The sequence below is a fragment of the Rhinoderma darwinii genome, chromosome 12 (genome assembly GCF_050947455.1).
Source record: "Rhinoderma darwinii isolate aRhiDar2 chromosome 12, aRhiDar2.hap1, whole genome shotgun sequence".
NCBI classification, from domain to species: Eukaryota; Metazoa; Chordata; class Amphibia; order Anura; family Rhinodermatidae; genus Rhinoderma; species Rhinoderma darwinii.
Window position 1 is genome coordinate 31747005 of NC_134698.1, and position 16945 is coordinate 31763949.

General features: G+C 41.6%; 1 protein-coding gene across 1 annotated transcript in view; it reads right to left on the reverse strand.

The window, feature by feature from the left end:
* Positions 1-2195: 2195 nt before the first annotated feature.
* The window catches only part of NDUFAF1 (NADH:ubiquinone oxidoreductase complex assembly factor 1), a 54058-nt gene continuing 39308 nt past the window's right edge, over positions 2196-16945 (reverse strand). The window contains exons 4-5 of the mRNA XM_075843281.1: positions 2738-2812; positions 2196-2396 (exon numbers count right to left, since the gene is read on the reverse strand). Coding sequence (XP_075699396.1) covers positions 2259-2396; positions 2738-2812 — 213 coding nt within the window. The 3' untranslated portion in view covers positions 2196-2258. The remainder of the gene's footprint in view (positions 2397-2737; positions 2813-16945) is intronic.

Consider the following 16945-nt stretch of genomic DNA (forward strand, 5'->3'; position numbering starts at 1 on the left):
ACATGAACAAAGAACTTATTATAGATCAGTATATTACACAAAGAACTGAAATGTATATACATATCTGTGAAGATAATATTTTTCAAACAATATACATAGTAATGATCCCTGACACTAGTATGTAACGTACAGGCCTAGGGGACACATTTATCACTAGTATGTAACGTACAGGCCTAGGGGATGCATTTATCACTAGTATGTAACTTATAGGCCTAGGGGACACATCACTAGTATGTAATGTACAGGCCTAGGGGACACATTCATCACCAGTATGTAACGTATAGGCCTACGGAACACATTTATCACTAGTATGTAACTAGTATGTTAACGTATAGGCCTAGGACAACACATTTATCACTAGTATGTAACGTACAGCCCAGGGGGACACAATTATTACTAGTATGTAATGTATAGGCCTAGGGGGTCACATTTATCACTAGTATGTAACATACAGCCCAGGGGGACACAATTATTACTAGTATGTAACGTACAGGCCTAGGGGACACATTTATCACTGGTATGTAACGTACAGGCCTCGGGGACACATTTATCACTAGTATGTAACGTACAGGCCTAGGGGACACATTTATTACTAGTATGTAACGTACAGCCCAGGTGGACACATTTATTACTAGTATGTAACGTATAGGCCTAGGGCAACACATTTATTACTAGTATGTAACGTACAGGCCTAGGGGACACATTTATTAATAGTATGTAACGTATAGGCCTAGGGGACACATTTATTACTAGTATGTAACGTATAGGCCTAGGGCAACACATTTATTACTAGTATGTAACGTACAGCCCAGGGGGACACATTTATCACTAGTATGTAACGCACAGCCCAGGGGGGACACATTTATTACTAGTATGTAACGTACAGCCCAGGTGGACACATTTATTACTAGTATGTAACGTACAGGCCTAGGGGACAGATTTTTCACTAGTATGTAACGTACAGCCCAGGGGGACACAATTATTACTAGTATGTAATGTACAGGCCTAGGGGACACATTTATCACTAGTATGTAAGGTACAGGCCTAGGGGACACATTTATTACTAGTATGTAACGTACAGGCCAGGGGGACACATTTATCACTAGTATGTAACGTACAGGCCTAGGGGACACATTATCACTAGTATGTAACTTACAGGGCTAGGGGACACATTTATCACTAGTATGTAACGTACAGCCCAGGGGGATACATTTATCACTAGTATGTAACGTACAGGCCTAGGGGAAACATTTATCACTGGTATGTAACGTACAGGCCTAGGGGACACATTTATTACTAGTATGTAACGTACAGGCCTAGGGGACACATTTATCATCATGTTTGTAACTTACAGGCCTAGGGGACACATTCATCACCAGTATGTAACGTACAGACCTATGGGACACATTTATCACTAGTATGTAACGTACAGGCCAGGGGGACACAATTATTACTGGTATGTAACTTACAGGCCAGGGGCAAACATTTAGCAATAGTTTCCACAACAGTGACAGACAAGACTGTACGTCACATTTAAATCAATCATATAAACAACTGTAAAAAAAACTTTACTTTTTTTATGTGTAGGTATGTTGAAACGTAACCAAGTTTTGTACTCTCACCGATGGAACTTTTCTTCCACAATTATGATAATAAGCCTTTGACTATCTCATCCCAGGCACCATCTTTTTTAACACGGTCATGATAGGATTCCCCTCTGGAATCCCAAAGTTAAGGCCTCTCCTGGACCATAGTAATAAACTTCTCCACCTCGAGAATTCTTGACATGGCTGCAGTTTTCTTTTCTGGGATCTCCTGTGGTCCATCGTGCTGAACAAACACTTTCTGGTTCCACCTACTTTTTTTTTTATATATCTTTATTTTTGCCGTTTCTTTAGCAACTGACGCGTGAAAACTGGACACCACACGGATGTCATCCGCATGATGTCCATTTTTTTCACGCATCCATAGATTTCAATGAGCGAGACACACTGCAAAAATGGAACAAAATAGGACATGCTGCGTGAAAAATCACGCAGGTCTGAACAGCCCCATTAAATTGCATGGGCCCGTGTGTTGTGCGTTTTTTTAACGGACACCACATGGACGTGAAATACGGTCGTGTGAATAAGGCCTTAGAATGTAAGATTCACATGTAACTTTCACATTTTGAAAAACGTCTTCACAATAAAGACTTTTGTTTGAAATGGAATAGAGAATACATTTATTGGTCTGTAATTAAACGCCACACTAAATACTTATATAGGTGTTGTTTTGTATAATTCATATGCAAACTCTTCTGTGTGTGCTTCATCTTTACATAACCCAATAAAATCAATTTCAAGATGAAATGGTCCGTCTGCTCTGTCAGCAAGTGTAAATCCAAGAGTGGTAATCTTGAAAAAGAAAAAAAAAACATTCTATTAAAAGACATTTACAAAAATCTGCCAAGATGAAGCACAGATTTACATGCAGTGTGCATTAAATTAATGCCAACTCAAGAGGGTAGGTCCCAGCTGCATGTGGGCCCATGAGAAGTAGGGTCACTGTGGGCTGCCTGTATACTCAATCCATGGTCTTGAGCATGGTTACCCAGATTGCCACAGGTCCCCAAAGCCCTCGGGACCCTGGCATCCACCCAGGTTTGCCTCCTGCTGCCACAAGCCTTGCCATAGCTAAAAACACATACAATAAAATAGCAAAATACTGAGCCTTTTAATAAATACCATTTACACACCTTATCTGGCCACAGTGGGTACTGACCATCTTGAATTCTTCCTCGGCTTGTCATGAAAAACTTGGACAAGGGAATCTGTAACATAGTTTGAAAATTAAAGGTTACAGTGGATCAGTCATCTGAATAAGGACATCATATTCAAAGTGCAGCATATTATTCCAAACCGCACAAAAAAATTTTGCGCCATTTGACTAATAGCACCTTATCAAAAATTATATGTAACGGAATCCTAGTTGTAAGTCCACTGTATTCATGGAGGGAGTACTACCCTTATAAATACATCAGACTCATAACTTATTTTTTAACAAACATATTGTAAAGCCTCAAGAATAAATAAAAACAACATAAAAATAAACAGGATTCCATTGCGGAGAAGTAATGCAAATAGTACGGCGTGTGACTGCTGAGGCCACTGATCAGCTGCAGCGGTATCATGATGGCCAGTTGTGAACACACACCGGTGGGGTCGTCTGCAGAGGATCAGAGAGGTGTATAGGTTTTTTTTTGTTTTTTTTATATCATTTGCTGCTGTTGCTTGTTTGTTTTTTCCCGAAGTCGGATAACCCCTTTAACCCCTTAACCCCTTCAGGACCCAGCCACTTTTTGACCAAATGAAACAGCCTCATTTTTTAAATCTGACATGTGTTACTATATGTGGTAATAACTTGGGAATGCTTTTACCTATCCAAGCGATTCTGAGATTGTTTTCTCGTGACATATTGTACTTTAAGTTAGTGAAAAAATTTGGTCGATATATTCAATATTTTTGTGTGAAAAACACCAAAATTTAGAGAACATTTTAAAAAAATTAGCATTTTCTAAATTCAAATGTATCTGCTTGTAAGACAGATAGTTATACCACACAAAATAGTTACTAGCTAACATTTCCCATATGTCTACTTGAGATTGGCATCATTTTTTGAACATCCTTTTATTTTTCTAGGACGTTACAAGACTTATACGTTTAGCAGCAATTTCTCAAATTTTCAAGAAAATTTCAAAAGCCTATTTTTTTAGGGACCAGTTCAGTTCTGAAGTGGCTGTGAGGGCCTTATATATTAGGAACCCCCACAAATCACGCCATTTTAAAAACTGCACCCCTTAAAGTATTCAAAACAGCATTTAGAAAGTTTCTTAACCCTTTATGCGTTTCACAGGAATTTTGCAGAAATGTAAATTTTAATCAATTTTTCCTGTAATACTGAAGGTTTTTACCAGAGAAACACAACTGAATATTTATTGCCCTGATTCTAAAGTTTTTAGAAATATCCCACGTGGCCCTAGTGCGCTACTGGACTGAAACAAAAGCCCCAGAAGCAAAGGAGCACCTAGAGGATTTTTGGGCCTTACTTTTCTTAAATTATATTTCAGGCACCATGTCAGGTTAGAAGAGGTCTTGTGGTGCAGAAATAATGAAAACACCCCAAAAAAGAACCCATTTTGGAAACTACACCGCTTGAGGAATTAATCTAGGGGTGTAGTGAGCATTTTGACCCCACAGGTGTTTCATAGATTTCATTAGAATTGGGCAGTGAAAATGAAAAATTACATTATTTTCAAATAAGATGTAGCTTTACCTCAAAATTTTTCATTTTTTTCAACAAATAAATGAGGAAAAGCACCCCAACATTTGTAAAGCAACTTCTCCAGAGTACGGAAATACCAAACATGTGGTCCTAAACTGTTTTTTGGACAAGCAGCAGGACTCAGAAGGGAAGGCACGCCATTTAGCTTTTGGAGCCCTGATTTTGCTGGATTCATTTCTCTGAACAATGTCGCATTTGTAAGGCTCCTAAGGTACCAGTACAGTGGAAACCCCCCAAAAGTGACTCCATTTGGGAAACTACACCCATTGAGGAATTAATTTAGGGGTGTAGTGAGCATTTTGACCCCACAGGTGTTTCATAGATTTCATTAGAATTGGGGCAGTTACATTATTTTCCATTAAGACGCAGCATTAGTTCAAAATTTTTCATTTTCTCAACAAATAAAGGAGAAAAAGCACTGTGACATTTGTAAAGCAACTTCTTCAGAGTAGGGAAATACCCCACACGTGGTCATAAACTGCTATTTGGACACACAGCAAGGCTCTAAAGGGAAGGAGCGCCATTTAGTATTTGGAGCGGAGATTTTATAAGATTCGTTTTTTGACACCATGCTGCATTGAGCTATAGTACCAGTACAATGGAACCCCCAGATAAATTACCCCGTTTTGGAAACTAGATCCCGCAAAGAATTTATCTAGGGGTGTAGTGAGCATTTTGACCGCACAAGTGTTTTGCAAAAATGAGTAAACAACAAATGTTGCAGATTGAAAATTGCTGTTTTCCACAGATATGCCATTTCAGTGCCCAATGTGTTGTGCCCAGCTTGTACCACCGTAGACACACATCCCATAAATTGTTAAGCGGGTTCTCCAGAATACAGTAATACCCCATATGTGGTCATAAATTGCCGTTTGGGCACACTGCCAGGCATAGTTGGACCACCATTTGGCTTTTGAAGCGCAGATTTTTCTTGGTGTTTTAGTGGTATTTTATCTTATAATGTGGGGGCATATGTAAACTGGGCGGAGTACATCAGGGTATATGTAAGCTGGGCGGAGTACATCAGGGTATATGTAAACTGTGAGGAGTACATCAGGGTATATGTAATATGTGTGGAGTACATCAGGGTATATGTAAGCTGTGAGGAGTACATCAGGGTATATGTAATATGTGTGGAGTACATCAGGTCATAACAGGATGATGTAATAATGGGGAGAATGAATAATCCATGGATTGGTGTGGTACGCTTTGAACCAATCCTTTATGCACAGGCCGGGATTATTGGGTATTATACAAAATAGCTGCGCTCCAGTATTGCCTAATCTTTGACTTCTTCACTAGCCCTATAAGCCGCACAAGGCCCTAAAGTTTCCTCATCTCCGCTGCGTCTACGGGGTCCACCTGTGGGGTCCAGCAAATGACGATGTGGGGTATTTAGTGAAATTCTTCTGGACCTAAAAAATGAGTCTGGGCCGTCATTTTGCATCATTGCGTTTTGAGAGTCATAACGTGTTATTTTTCCGTTGACGGAGCTGTGTGAGGGCGCGTTTTTTGTGGAACGAGCTGTAATTTTTATTGGTTCCATTTTGGGGTACATGCGATTTTTATCACTATGTATTCCATTTTTTGGGAGATGAGGAGACCCAAAAAAACAGCCATTCTAGCACGTTTTTTTTTTTACTGTATTCACCGTGCAGTATAAACAACATGTTAACTTTATTCTGCGGGTCGATACGATTACAGCGACACCAAATATATATCGTTTTTTTACGTTTTACTACGTTCCCACAATAAAAATACTCTTTTCTAAAAAAAAATCATGTTTTAGTGTCGCCATTTTCTGACAGCCATAACTTTTTTATTTTTTAGATATCGCTGCGGGACGGCCTGTTTTATGCGTGACGAACTGTAGTTTCTATTGGTACCATTTTGCATTACTTGCAACTTTTTGATCACTTATTAAAAAAATTTGAGACAAGATGACCAAAAAATAAAATATTGTCATTGTTTTTTATTAAAAAAATTTACTGTGTTCACCGTACAGTAAAAATAATGTGACATTTTTTATAGATCAGGCCGTTCCGAACGCGGCGATACCTATTATGTATAGTTTTTTTTCATGTTTTCATTTTTTTTCTAATGATAAAAGAGTTGATCAGGGAAACAGGGCAAGTGTTGTTTTTATTATTTATTAATCTTTCTTTCACATTTTTTACTTTTACACTGACCTGGGGACTTGAAGATCTGGTCTTCTGATCCCTGCTATGATACACTACTTATGTAGTGCAGTGTATTGTAACTGTCATTCTTCAACTGACAGTTAGCGTATTAGGTCCTGCCTCTGGCAGGACCTAATAGGCTTCCGTACCTGGGCAACAAGGAAGCCTAGCAACGGCTTCCTGGTTGCCATAGCAACCATCGCCAGCCACGATCCATCGCGGGGCGGCGCGGGGGGTACAGAGGGAGCTCCCTCCCTCTGTAAACCACTTCAATGCGGCGGACGTCATTGACAGCCGCATTGAAGGGGTTAAATGGCTGCGATCGGTGGTAACAGCCATCGCAGCGGCATGTCAGCTGTGTATAACAGCTGACAGCCGCTGAAGATAAAGCGCGCACAGCTCCTGTGCTCGCTTTATCTTCAGGGCGTGACTGTACGCCCGTGTGCGGGAAAGCACTTGGAATTTGGACGTACAGTCACGCCCAATCGTGGGAAGGGGTTAATGACCAGGCCATTTTGCACGTTAATGACCAAGGATTGTTTTTTGTTTTTTCACGGTCACATTCCAAGTGTCGTAACTTTTTTTTATTCTTGTTTTGCAGGACAAGTTGTATTTTGTAATTGTACCATTTTTAGATGCTTATAATATATTGATTAACCCCTTAAGGACGCAGCCTAGTTTTGGCCTTAAGGCTCAGAGCCCATTTTTCAAATCTGACATATTTCACTTTATGTGGTAATAACGTCGGAATGCTTAAACCTATCCAAGCGATTCTGAGATTGTTTTCTCGTGACACATTGGGCTTCATGTTCGTGGTAAAATTTGGTCGATATATTCAGTGTTTATTGGTGAAAAATTGCAAAATTTAGAGAAAATTTTGAAAAAACAGCATTTTTCAGTATTTAAATGCATCTGCTTGTAAAACAGACGGCTATACCACCCAAAATAGTTACTAGTTCACATTTCCCATATGTCTACTTTAGATTGGCATCGTTTTTTGAACATTCTTTTATTTTTCTTGGACGTTACAAGGCTTAGAACATAAACAGAAATTTCTCATATTTTTAAGAAAATTTCAAAAGCCTTTTTTTTAAGGTACCTCTTGAGTTCTGAAGTGGCTTTGAGGGGTCTATGTATTAGAAACCCTGATAAAACACCCCATTTTAAAAACTAGACACCTCAAAGTATTCAAAACAGCATTTAGAACGTTTTTTAACCCTTCAGGCATTTCACAGGAATTAAAGCAAAGTGGAAGTGAAATTTAAGAAATTTCATTTTTCTTGCTGAATTAAAATTTTATTAAATTTTTTTTCTGTAACACAGAAGGTTTTACCAGAGAAACACTACTAAATATGTATTGTCCAGATTCTGCAGTTTTTAGAAATGTCCCACATGTGGCTCTAGTGCGCTCGTGGACTAAACTACAAGCCCCAGAAGGAAAGAAGCACCTAGTGCATTTTGAGGCCTCTTTTTTATTAGAATATATTTTAGGCAGCATGCCAGGTTTGAAAAGGTGTTGAGGTGCCAAAACAGTAGGAATCCCCCAATAGTGACCCAATTTTGGAAACTACACCCCTCAAGAAATTAATTTATGGTTGTTGTTACCATTTTGACCGCACAGTTTTTTCACAGCACCTATTTGAATTGGGCTGTGAAATGAAAAAAATTTAATTTTTTCCAATAAAATGTCATTTTTTATCAAAATTTCTTATTTTCACAGGGAACAAAATACACCATTTTGTTGCCCAATTTCTCCAGAGTGCAGCAATACCCCATTTGTGGCGATAATCTGTCGTTTGGGCCCATGGGAGGCCTCAGAAGGGAAAGAGCGCTGTGTGTTCTTTGGAGTGCAGATTTTGCTGGTTTGGTTTTCGGGTGCCGTGTCGCATTTGCAGAGCCCCAGAGGTATCAAAGCAATGGAAACCCACAGATGACCCCATTTTGGAAACTACACCCCTCAAGGAATTCATTTATGGGTAATGTAACCATTTAGACCCCATAGTTTCTTCACAGAACTTATTTGAATTGGGCTGGGAATTAAAAAAAAAAAAAAAATTCCAATAATATGTCGTTTTAGCTCAAAAATTCTTATTTTCACAAGAAATAAAATACTCCATTTTGTTGCCCAATTTTTCCTGAGTGCAGAAATACCCCATTTGTGGTGATAAACTGCCGTTTGGGCCCATGTGAGAGCTCAGAAGGAAAGGAACACCATTTGGCCTACTGGGGATTTTCTAGTGTGAAGTCATGTATGCAGAAGCCCCTGAGGTACCAGTACAGTTGAAACCCGCAAGAAGTGACCCTGTTTTAAAAACTACACCCTTAAGGCATTCATCTAGAGGTGTAGTGAGCATTTTGACCGGAGACCTACACCCCATAAACTGTAATGTGGTTTTCCCGGGTATGGCAATACCCTACATGTGGCTGTTATCAGCTGCCTGGGCACACAGCAGGGCCCAGAGGGAAAAGACGAGGGGGGATAAGCTGTGCGGAGTGCATCAGGGTAAGTAAAATTGGGGTAAATTATAAACCAAGGGATGTATGATAAATTTTAAAACACTCTTTCATACAGAGCTCTGGTTATTTGGGACACGTGTCACATTGATATATTGTGTCATCCCTCATCGCCCTCTTATAGCAGACTTTGCACCTCTTTTGACTTTTTCCCTTCTTGCCAGTTTGGGGAACTTCTCCTGGAAAGTGTTGCCGCCCTGGTACGATGCGTGTGGCCTCGCTTCCAGAAGTACTGGGTGCCCCCCCTTCTTGGTCCCTAAAGTTTAGGTTCTTGATAATCACCCCTTGAAATTACAGGAAAGTTCCCCTCTGGCCTGCACATCGATGTAGCACGTACGCATTGTACAATGCCATCTGTATGATGTGCACGGCCAGATTCTTATACCACACCGCATGGCGCTGTAGGGCTTCAGGACTTGATCTGACAAGTCCATCTCTCCCATGTACCTATTGTAGTCCAGGATGCAGTCTGGTTTGGGGGTGGCCTTTGCTTCATATATCCTAAATCTGTAGGCATACCCTGATGCACTCTCGCACAGCTTATACGTCTTCACGCCATACCTTGCCCTCTTACCCGGCAGGTACTTGTGGAATTGAACCCTCCCTTTAAAATGTACCAAGGACTCATCAATAGAAATACACTTCTTGGGGGTGTATGCTTGGGAAAACCGGGCACTGAAACGGTCTAATAGGGGTCTCCGTTTAGACAAACGGTCAAAACTGGGGTCATCTCGGGGTGGGCACGGCTCATTATCAGTATAATGTAAGAAGCGAAGTATTGCCTAATTTATTTATTTTTTTAGATTACAGTTCAGTTCTGAAGTTGCTTTGAGGGGCCCATATATTAGAAACCCCTATCAAACACCCCATTTTAGAAACTAGACCCCTCAAAGTATTCACAACAGCATTTAGAAAGTTTATGAACCCTTTAGGTGTTTCACAGAAATTTAGAGCAAAGTAGAGATGAAATTAAAAAAAATCCTCTTTATACCATTTTTTTTATAACACAAAAGGATTTATCAGAGAAACGCAACTTATTACGTATTGCCCAGATTCTTCAGTTTTGAGAAATATCCCACATGTGGCCCTAGTACGGTAATGGACTGAAGCACCGGCCTCCGAAGCAAAGGAGCACCTAGTTGATTTTGAGGCCTCTTTATTATTAGGCACCATGTCCGGTTTGAAGAGGTCTTGTGGTGCCAAAACATTGGAAACCCGCCAAAAGTGACCCCAATTTGGAAACTAGACCCCTTGAGGAATCCATTGTAGTTTTCTTGGGGTGCATGCGGCTTTTTGATCAGTTTTTATTCTATTTTTAGGTGGCGTGGTCTACTATTCTACTATTGTTCTTTTATTCTATTTTTTTACAGCGTTCACCGTGTGCTATAAATGACATACTCACTTTATTCTGTGGGGCGATACGATTACGGCGATACCAGATGTTTATAGTTTTTTTTTATGTCTTATGGCGTTTGCACAATAAAATAAGTTTTGTAAAAAATCATTCACTTTTTGTGTTACCTTATTCTAAGCGCCAGAACTTTTTTATTTTTCAATCAATAAAGCCGTGCGAGGACTTATTTTTTGCGTAACGAACTGTAGTTTCGATCACCACCATTTTTAGGTACATGCGACTTTTTGATCTCTTTTTATTCCATTTTTTGGGAGGTGAAGTGACCAAAGAATTGTGATTGTGGTACGGTTTATTATTATTTTCTTTTACGGCGTTCACCGTGCGGGATAAATAACGAAATAATCTTGTAGTTCAGGCCGTTACGAACGCGGCGATACCAATTATGTATAGTTTATTTGTTCGTTTATATATTTTTATTAATAATAAATGACTGATAAGGTAAAAAGGGGGATCTTTACTTTTAATACTTTTAAAACTTTTATTTACTTATTTTTACACATCTTGTTTTTACTTTTTTTTTTACTTTATTACTTTGTCCCACTAGGGGACTTGAGGACAGGAGGCCCTGATCGCAATTCTAATACACTGCACTACATGCGTAGTGCAGTGTATTAGAACTGTCAGCTACTCACTGACAGCAAGCATAGTGGGTCCTGACTTTGTCAGGACCCACTAGGCTTCCGTCGATGGCATAGCCGGACGCCATTGTTTGGTGTCCCGTTGCCATAGTCACCATCGCCGGCCGCTATCGTGTAGCAGGCCGGCGATGGCAGCTTAACCCCTAAAAACCCGCGATCTCTAAAGAACGCGGCTTTTAAGGGCTTAATCAGCGGGGACACAGCGATCGGTCCCCGCTGTAGCAGCTGTGATAGCTGCTGTACGAGACAGCAACTGTCACAGCTCCTGTATGTGTCGGGAGAACGTCCGAAACGGCCGTTACTCCCGAGACGTACTATTAGGTCATGGAGCGCGAACGATACAGCTGCCATGACCTAATAGTACGTCCAGGAGAGGGAAGGGGTTAACTTTTATTAACTTTATTTTAGGAGAGAATTAAAAATAAGCAGCTATTCCAGCATTAATTTTCACGTTATAAATTTACGCAGTTTACTATGCAGCATAAATAACATGTTAACTTTATTCTATGGGTCGGCACGATTACGGGGATACCAAATCTGTAAAGGTTTTATATGTTTTCCTACGTTTGCACAATAAAAAGCCTTTTAGAAAAAAATTACTTGTTTTTGCATCGCCGCATTTCAAGAGCCGTAAATTTTTTATTTTTCCGTCAATGTGGCCGTATGCGGGCTTGATTTTTGCGGTCCAATGTGTAGTTTTCATTAGTACTATTTTGGGGTGCATAGGACTTATAGATTAACTTTTATTTAATTTTTTATGGGGGAAATGGGAGAAAAGAGAGAATTTTGCTGTTTTTTGCGTTTTTTTTGGACGCCGTTTATCCGGTGGTTTAATTAATGTGTTCATTTTATTGTTCAAGTTGTTACGATCGCGAGAATACCATATATGTGCATGTGTTATTTGTTTTGACACTTTTACTAAATAAAACCACTTTTTGGGCAAAAAAAGTAGTTCTATTTGATTTTGACTGTAATTTTTTATTTTTTTTTCACAAACTTTATTTAACGGATTTACATTTATTTTTTTTAGTCCCACCACTGGACTTCATTATGCAATCTGCTGATCGCATATATAATGTTTTGGTATACTTAGTATACCAAAGCATTATTGCCTGTCAGTGTAAAACTGACAGGCAATCTATTAGGCCATGCCTCCGGCATGGCCTAACAGGCATTTGATGAAGACAGACCTGGGGGTCTTTGTTAGGCCCCCGGCTGCCATGGAAACCCAACGGCGACCCGTGATTTCTTTGCAGGGGCGCCGATGGGGTGACAGAGGGAGCTCCCTCCCTCTGTCAAACACATTAGATGTCGCTGTCACTATTGACAGCGGCATTTAATGGGTTAAACTGCCGGAATCGGAGCGCACTTCGATTCCGGCAGTTGCAGCAGGAGCCAGGCTGTGTATAACAGCCGTGCTCCTGCCGCTGATCGTGTGGGTACAGTGGCAGTACCCGCGCCATCACAGGAAGGATATATCCGTCCTCCTGCGCGAACTAGCAGCTGCAGAGGACGAAATATAATAAACCAGAGAAAAAGAGTCCATATATATCCACATCTGAAGAAATTAAACATCTTTATTGATAATAAATACATAGAACAAAAAAAACAGAGAATCTAAAAATGAGTCCTTGACTAAGTCACAATACCAATATAAAACGGAATATTAAGTCACATAAGAGTATACATGTTACATTGATAATCGGAATTACTCCTACACAGGGTATATCTATAGAAGTTATATAAATAATAAGATGTAAATACAAAAAGTACAGCAGACCGGACCATTAGACCATTTGCCTAAGGAAACTAGTGTTCCTGGGGAAATAACAAGTGTCCCTATGAATCCAGTGAATGCACTTACCCATATTGAGGAGAATCGTGTGACCCAGAGTGTGGAAGTGCGCCCCGACGCGCGTTTCGCTTGTAGCTTTCTCAAGGGGTCTATATATCCGTCCTTCGGCGTTAAGGGGTTAAATAGGGCAGTATATTATGTTGACATATGCTTTAAATTATTTTATACTTGGTTTAATTTATGTCTAAACACAGAGTAAAAAAGTATAAAAAAATATGTACATGATAATTGACACTTTATTTATTTGAGATAAGGATACGACAGATCTTTCCCATGCTAAACTGACATTAAGAATGACAAATTCAAGTGAAAAAAAATTGCATCTACTGAAACACTACCAAACGTATACGTTTGCAGAACACTATTAGTGTCAAATTCTATTGGGTTCACTACAACCCTTTACTCCCTATGACAAAATAAATCATGGGACATTTACTTTAAAAAATAAAAAGGAGAGAAGAACAGAGCAATGGTTCAATGTACTGCTAATCTAACAAATCATATAACAATATTGCAAAAACATCACAGTGCTGCCCTTTTACAACTATTGTGCCCCATATAATGCCTTAGTTATCCTATATGATCTGACACACTGCTTAAAGAGGCTCTGTCACCAGATTTTGCAACCCCTATCTGCTATTGCAGCAGATAGGCGCTGCAATGTAGATTACAGTAACGTTTTTATTTTTAAAAAACGAGCATTTTTGGCCAAGTTATGACCATTTTTGTAGTTATGCAAATGAGGCTTGCAAAAGTCCAAGTGGGTGTGTTTAAAAGTAAAAGTCCAAGTGGGCGTGTATTATGTGTGTACATCGGGGCGTTTTTAATACTTTTACTAGCTGGGCGTGCTGATGAGAAGTATCATCCACTTCTCTTCAGAACGCCCAGCTTCTGCCAGATCACGCTGTGACGTCACTCACAGGTCCTGCATCGTGTCAAATTCTGCAGCAGCATCAGCGTTTGCAGGTAAGTAGCTACATCGACTTACCTGCTAACGCCGATGCTGCTGCAGAATCAACTGTAGCCTCTGGTGCCGATGTGTCCTCGCTCGTCTGACACGATGCAGGACCTGTGAGTGACGTCACAGCGTGATCTGGCAGAAGCTGGGCGTTCTGAAGAGAAGTGGATGATACTTCTCATCAGAACGCCCAGCTAGTAAAAGTATTAAAAACGCCCCGATGTACGCACATAATACACGCCCACTTGGACTTTTACTTTTAAACACACCCACTTGGACTTTTGCAAGCCTCATTTGCATAACTACAAAAATGGTCATAACTTGGCCAAAAATGCTCGTTTTATAAAAATAAAAACGTTACTGTAATCTACATTGCAGCGCCTATCTGCTGCAATAGCAGATAGGGGTTGCAAAATCTGGTGACAGAGCCTCTTTAACTCTCTACCACGGATCTAAATAAGCTATATAACAACTAACTGACTACAAGGTCCCTTGGCGGGGCAAGAATCCTAAAGCGCCCTCAACTCAGTCGTCCATCACAGATATATTTCGCAGAAATTCTCTGCCTTCCCTACTTCAGGACACGGATTCAGAAATGTCGGCATCACAGGCGTCACAAGTTGAAGGTCCAGAACCTTTACCGCAAAGAACTCCAAAAAGAACCTCACCCTCAATAGCCCCTTATACGGCCAGGGAAGATCATCTTACTAAAGAGGACTTAACAACAACATGTATGGATGCGTTGCATCAGAAATTGAATGCTTCCTTTCATAAAGAATTACAAGGAGCGACGCATGATCTTACAATGGAAATAACCTCAATTGGCTTCCGTACAGATCTCCTAGAGACAAAACATGATCTAGACCAGGGGTCTCAAACTCGGCTGGGTAAGTGGGCCACATATAGAAAAAAATGTGAAGTTGACGGGCCGCATTACTTTCAAATTTGATACAATACAAAATTATTGTTAATCAATTAGTTATTTGAACTAGTATAATAATACTACATTACTATAATAATACCGCTAGGTTTAAACTTAACGGAAATTTGCGAGATTTCTCCATGTGCTTATTTCAACAATGCAGTTTTAAAGCTTAAATGTTGCTAAATGCAGTCCGGTGGCTCAGTTGGCAGCATTTGGCAGACACACAAATGTCAAGATTGGGCAGCCCCTTTTTAGATAGTGCCACAGAGCCCTCTGTAGAAAGTGCCACAGAGCCCTCTGTAGAAAGTGCCACAGAGCCCTCTGTAGAAAGTGCCACAGAGCCCTCTGTAGAAAGTGCCACAGAGCCCTCTGTAGAAAGTGCCACAGAACCCTCTGTAGAAAGTGCCACAGAGCCCTCTGTAGAAAGTGCCACAGAGCCCTCTGTAGAAAGTGCCACAGAGCCCTCTGCAGACGCTGCCACAGTGCCCTCTGCAGACGCTGCCACAGTGCCCTCTGCAGACGCTGCCACAGTGCCCTCTGCAGACGCTGCCACAGTACCCTCTGCAGACGCTGCCACAGTGCCCTCTGCAGACGCTGCCACAGTGCCCTCTGCAGACGCTGCCACAGTACACCACCAGTAGACAGCTCCATTGGGGCTCCCTCTAGGAGTGGAATCCCCAGCCAGAGCGTTGCCCACGCTTTGGCCAGGGATTCCTCTGCTGGAGGAGCCCCTGATGTCACTGTCCATACACAGTGACGTCAGGGGATCCTCCTGGACCGGAATGTGATGTTAGGGGCAACTCCAGAGCCGGTGTCCCAGAGCGGAGCATTAGTATAGGATCTGCTCTGGAACTCTGGGGAAGCAACTGACATCAGTGTCCATATATGGACAGTGATGTCAGGGGCTTGCCCAGAGCTGGAGTCCCGGAGCAGAGCCGCTTCTAGCAATCTGCCTAGGATTCCAGCTCTGCTCATGACATCTCTGTTCCTACTGGGACTCCTACTGGGACTCCTACTGGGACTCCTACTGGGACTCCTACTGGGACTCCTACTGGGACTCCTACTGGGACTCCTACTGGGACTCCTACTGGGACTCCAGCTGTGCTCCTGACATCACTGTCCAGCTCTGGGGAAGCCCTAGACATCGCTGTCGATACGTGGACAGCGATGTCAGGGGATTCCACAGAGTCCTGGAGCAGAGCCTATGCTAGCGCTCTGCCCGGGACTCCGGCTCTGGGGAAGTCCCATACATCGCCTGTCCATATATTTACAGCGATGTCAGGGGATTCCACAGAGTCCCGGAGCAGAGCCGATACTAGTGCTCTGCCTGGGACTCTGCTCTGGTGAAGACGCTGACAACACTGTCAATATATGGACAGCGATGTCAGAGAATTCCACAGAGTCCCGGAGCAAATCAGATACTAGCGCTCTGCCCGGGACTCCGCTCTGGTAAAGACACTGACAACACCGTCCATATATGGACAGCGATGTCAGGGAATTCCACAGAGTCCTGGAGCAGAGCCGATACTAGCGGCTCTGTGTCCCACGGGCCGCAGATGACCGCCTCAGGGGCTGCATGTGGCCCGCGGGCCGCGTGCTTGAGACCCCTGATCTAGACAGAATAACCTGCGCTTACAAGGAGTTTCAGAAACGATAGAAGACCTCACAGACTATGCAATGCAACTTTTTGCCTACTTATTACCAAATTATCCGACTAATCAATTCCAGATGGACCGTATACACCGCGCACTGCGTCCTAGGCCTGCTGTCGGAGAAAGACCAAGAGTCTTCATGACATTACAGTGGAGGAAGAAGTTTTTAAAGCGGCTCGTGATCAAGAACCACTACAGATTTTTGCGGATGTATCTCCAATTACCTTGGAAAAACTATGACCACTGAAACCTTTAATGGACATGCTAAGAGTGGCTGGGATCAGATACAGATGGGGTTTCCCATTCAGACTAACCTTTAACTACAAGGGCTCACCGCATAACATCACAGCACTAGACATGGAATGGAGACTGTTCATCCGACTAGGTCTCAAAGAAGGGACTCCCATTCCGGCATTAGCAGACTGACCTTGTCAACGCCTCCCATTAGAACCCATCTGGACAACTGCACGGCGCCGACAACTACAT